This window comes from Penaeus monodon, chromosome 12 (genome assembly GCF_015228065.2).
Source record: "Penaeus monodon isolate SGIC_2016 chromosome 12, NSTDA_Pmon_1, whole genome shotgun sequence".
NCBI lineage: Eukaryota > Metazoa > Arthropoda > Malacostraca > Decapoda > Penaeidae > Penaeus > Penaeus monodon.
The window spans coordinates 51,308,099-51,313,098 of NC_051397.1; the positions used below are offsets into that span (position 1 = coordinate 51,308,099).

At 39.2% G+C, this 5,000-nt stretch overlaps 1 protein-coding gene across 1 annotated transcript in view; it reads left to right on the top strand.

Moving 5' to 3' along the window:
• The first annotated feature begins 2,389 nt into the window (after positions 1-2,389).
• Positions 2,390-5,000, top strand: part of LOC119579570 (homeobox protein Nkx-3.2-like) — an 11,544-nt gene continuing 8,933 nt past the window's right edge. The window contains exon 1 of the mRNA XM_037927488.1: positions 2,390-3,535. Within this exon, the coding sequence (XP_037783416.1) occupies positions 2,965-3,535 (571 nt within the window). The 5' untranslated portion in view covers positions 2,390-2,964. The remainder of the gene's footprint in view (positions 3,536-5,000) is intronic.

Genomic DNA, 5,000 nt, shown 5'->3' on the forward strand with positions numbered 1-5,000 from the left:
CTTTCTTTCTCTCTTTCTTTTTATGGTTCTTAGTTAGAAGATATGGAGAGGTAAGGATGGGGGTAGGTTGGGAGAGAGTGAGAAGGATATTGGGTGAGGGAGAGAGATGTGAGAGAGAGAGAGAGAGAGAGAGAGAGAGAGAGAGAGAGAGAGAGAGAGAGAGAGAGAGAGAGAGAGAGAGAGAGAGAGAGAGAGAGAGAGAGAGAGAGAGAGAGAGAGGAAGAGAGAAAATGTAAAATAAAGCACACTTACATACACAGACACACACATATACACACACTCACGTACAAACGCACACAACCATACCCATATACGCACACAAATGAAAATTTAAAATTACAAATAAAAGAAAGAGGAAAAACAGATAAGAAAAACGAACAAAGAAATAAGATAATAAAAGGAATAACCGAAACACCAAAACCGATCTTAATATTCGGTATCCGATCATCCGGAAAAGGAGATCGAGGAAGAAACCATTTAATGTTTCTCTTATTGAAAAAATTGTAAAAATAATAAAAATAACAATACAATTAATCATAATAATATTTAAAAAGATAATAATAATAGTAAATATAACATCTATGATGTTAATTGTATGTATAAGATCAATGGTGTTAATAGTAATGATAATAATAATGATATGATAATAATAATAATAATTATAATAATAATAATAATAATAATAATAATAATAATAATAATAATAATAATAATAATAATAATAATAATTTGTAGTAGTAGTAGTAGTAGTATTGTTATTATTATTATTACTATCATCATTAATAGAATGATAATGATAATAATAATAATAATGATAATAATAACAATAATACTAATACTAATACTACTACTACTACTACTAATAATAATAATAATAATAATAACAATTATTATACAAAAAATAATTATAATAATAATAACAATAATCATATCAATAATACTGTTAATTATAAAGTCAAAATCTTTCCAGATTTTCCTCTCTCTCACTTTTTTCTTTTCTTTTTTTTTGCAACATCGCGCTCGTAGACGTGCTTCCGCGGCCGGCGTTGATTGCAAACGGATCGAGCGAGTGGCATTAAATGATCCGTTTTCATGCGGCTCTGTTCGGGTCAGCGGAAGTAATTTGCGGTAGTGCATCTGCGGCCGCGGTACGATTCAGCGAAGAGAGGAGAGGGGAGAGGGGAGAGGGGAGAGGGGGGAGAGGAGAGACGAGAGAGGAGAGAGGAGAGAAGGGTGGAGATGGGAGAGGGAAGGAGAGAGAGGGAGAGGGAGAGAGGGAGGGAGGAAAGGAGTGATTAGGAGAGGGAGAGAGGGGATGTAGGATTTGAAAGGGGGAAGCTAGAGGAGGATGGAAAGAGGGAGAGAAGGAAGTTGGGAGAAAAGGAGGAATTAATAGAGAGAGAGAGAGAGAGAGAGAGAGAGAGAGAGAGAGAGAGAGAGAGAGAGAGAGAGAGAGAGAGAGAGAGAGAGAGAGAGAGAGAGAGAGAGAATGGCTTGTCACGAGACTTTCATATCGGCTTATAATAATAAACGGCTCATTCTTTCTTGACGATTTCCCCTCTTTTGGTGAATTTCCTCTCCCTGACTGTTGAGTTTCCCGCTTTTTCTTCTTTGGTTTTAGGACGTGGTAAACATCATCCCAATTATCACCTTGTTTTCGTTTTTCTATCCCTCTTCACCCCCTCTTCCTCCTAACCCTCCTCCTTCTTCGCTTCTTCGCTCCTTCGTGATTCGCCTCCTGCTAATCGGTTCAAGAAGCTTACTTTTCCTTTGAGAATCGATCCGGTCTCTTCCACGAGGCTTTTCTCTCAACGTGCGGCATTTCCCTCTCCGGGTCGATGTTAACCTCTCTTTCATTGTTATTTAGTGGAGCATTATCTAAAACGCATATCTGATATATCAAGCATAAATACCATCCATTGCCCACGTTCGGAGCGCGCGTTTTCGAAAGAAGGCATGGAGTCAAGTAAAACCCGATTATAATCCATGAGTTATGCACTAATTGGTAACTCCCCTTGCCCCTAACCGAAGCCCCGCCCACCCTCTCCCCTCATTTCCCAACTCGTGCGCTGATTGGTCGACTTAAGGCCCGCCCCTTGTAACATATTTACCATGCCAGACTCCTTAGATTTCAGGTGTCTTATTTGTTCCCGTACTTTGTGTATAAAATAACAATAATTACGATTCTGAAACTCCGCGAGGTTTCTCCAGGAAAAAATATAAATGGTCCACATGACGGATAAGAATCGGAAAGCACGAGCAAAAAGCGAAAGAACAAATCCGAAACTGGCTACTCGGCGGGTGCTCAGAAAGCCTTGATGAATTTTGAAGTTGGTCGCGTGGGGCTAATGGAGCTGTAGCATCTGGGAAAGAGATAGAGGGAAGCAAGTGACAGAACCAATTACAGTACAAATAGTCTCGACCGCAGAGTCCCCCAGGCGCTATCCCCTCCTACCTCTCTCCCCTCGCCGGAGCAAGCGTACGTCCCTCGCCCTCCACACACTCTCTCGCGGTCACTGAGGGGAAACACGTAGCGCTTTGAGAGGGCCTTTCCAAGAGTGAGTGAGAGCGAAGGAGCGAGAAGAGGAAGGGTCGACATCACACGTGCTGTTGTGGGTCTCCTTGCCCCTGTGTACCTCTCGTGCCTCGACCTGGAGTAGTGCGGGAATTTCGATAGACTATTTTCGATTGGCTTTTCGTCGGCGGTGTGGAGTCATATGCATATATCATTTTCCGCTAACGAGGACAGAGATTCCCTCTTGCGATATTCCCCTCACTCGCTGGCGGCGGCGGCCATGACTTGACAAGACAGTGCGAGGCGGTAAAGCTTTCTTCTGGACGATTTTTTTTAGTGGTCGGCCAGCGCTGGATTCTGCCTTGGTTCTTTTCGAAACGAACTGCCCTTTTTATTATTTTTTTTGTTAGAATTATTATCATTTGGTAAGAAGCGCCAGTCCTTGTAGCATGGAGACTCTGGTCAAGATGGAGAAGCCCGGATCTCCCGACAGCCAGACGCAGACGACAGCCTCCGTGACGCCCTTCTCCATCACCGACATCCTGACGCGCATGGAGAGCCGCTCCCCGACGGACCTGCACCGCTCCACGCCCCCCGACCACCGCGCCGCCCTCGCCGACCTGCGCCACTCGCCGAGCCTGCAGGGGTTCCGCCCCGTGTCCGTGCTCAAGTACAGCGCCTCCTCGCCCATGGACCTCTCCAAGGACTCCGTCATCCACCCTGAAGTGAGCTCCTCCGTCGAGCCTTCGGCCGGAGGCGGGGGAGGGAGCACGGCGTCCTCGCTGTCCCGCGGGGCGGCCGAGGCGGACGACGCCAGGGACGGCATCATCTCCTCGCCCGAGGGATTCAGCCGCCTCCTGCAGGGCGCCGGAGGGGGGCGGAGGAGCAGGTCGGCGTCGCCCTGCTCAGAGATGAGCATGGAGGAGGTCGACATGGACAACAGCGACCGCGAGGACACGTCGCTCTCGGCCGACCTCTCGACCTCCGCCGGCCAAGATGCTGCCTCCAGTGAAGACAAAGGTACGCCTTGGCTGCAGTTGCATAGAAGCAGGTTTTGCCCTGGCTGTGTTTTCTTCCTGTCATTAACGGAAGTTGGTTTCATGTTCATTCACGTAAGATTTGAGGAAATCGGTAAAGGAAGAGATAAGATTTTGAAAATAATAGCAAAAAAGCTAATAGCACTCACATTAATAGTAACATTACTGACAGTAACGCCTATCATTACGGTAATGATTGCACGTATGATTACCTTCCTTACATCTTATTCTTGCCTTCGTCATTACCATCATCTATACTTATGGGTTTTCCGGTTATTAATCTCGCTATACTTATCATGATACTTGATAAATCGATTATTAGTAATACCAATCTTGTTATTATGGAAATTCTTTGTGCTTTTGATGTTATAGATATTGATTTTATCGTAACGACTTATTCTTAATAGTAATCATGATTCCTGTTTAGAAACGAGGACAAAAAATATAGGAGGGGAAATAACAACGATTATCTCTATTCTTGCCATGTTTTTATTTTCATTGTTGTTGCTGTTACCATATTTGTTGCTAGTACTATTGCTATCAATATTATTATTATTATCATTATTATTATTATTATTATTATTATTATTATTGCTGTTGTTGTTACTATCATTATTTTTGTTTTTATTATTATAATTATTATTATTATTATTATTATTACCATTATTATTATCATAATTATCGTCATCGTTGTTATTAGTAGTAGTAGCATTATCATTATTATCATTATCATTATTGTTCTCGTTTTTAAGAAATACATATTATTATTAGCAATACCAATACCATTACCATTATCATTATCATTATCATTATCATTATCATTATCATTATCATTATCATTATCATTATCATTATCATCATCATCATCATGAGTACTATTACGATTTCGATTCCTGTTGGTATTATTATCATTATCTTTATCATTAGAGTTATTGTTATCATTAGTCTTCCTGTTGATTTTATTATTATCATCATCATTGTCATTATTCTTGTTGTTGCTTTGGTCATTATTATTATTATTGTCATTATTATTGTTGTCATTATTATCTATTATTATTATTATTATCATTATTATTATTATTATTATTATTGTTATTATTATTATTATTATTATTATTATTATTATTATCATCATCATTTTTATCATTATCATTATTTTCATCATTATGATTATTACTATTATTGTTGTTATTATTGTTTTTATTGTTATTTTTATTATCATAATCATCATCATCATCACCATTATTATTATTATTATTATTACAACTACAACTATTATAATTATTTTTTTCGTTATCATTATCATTATTGTTGTTATAATTATTTTTATCATTAGTAGTAGTAGTAGTAGTATAGGTATTATTATCATCATTATTATTAGTTATTATTATTATTATTATTATTATTATTATTATTATTATTATTATTATTATTATTACTATTATCAT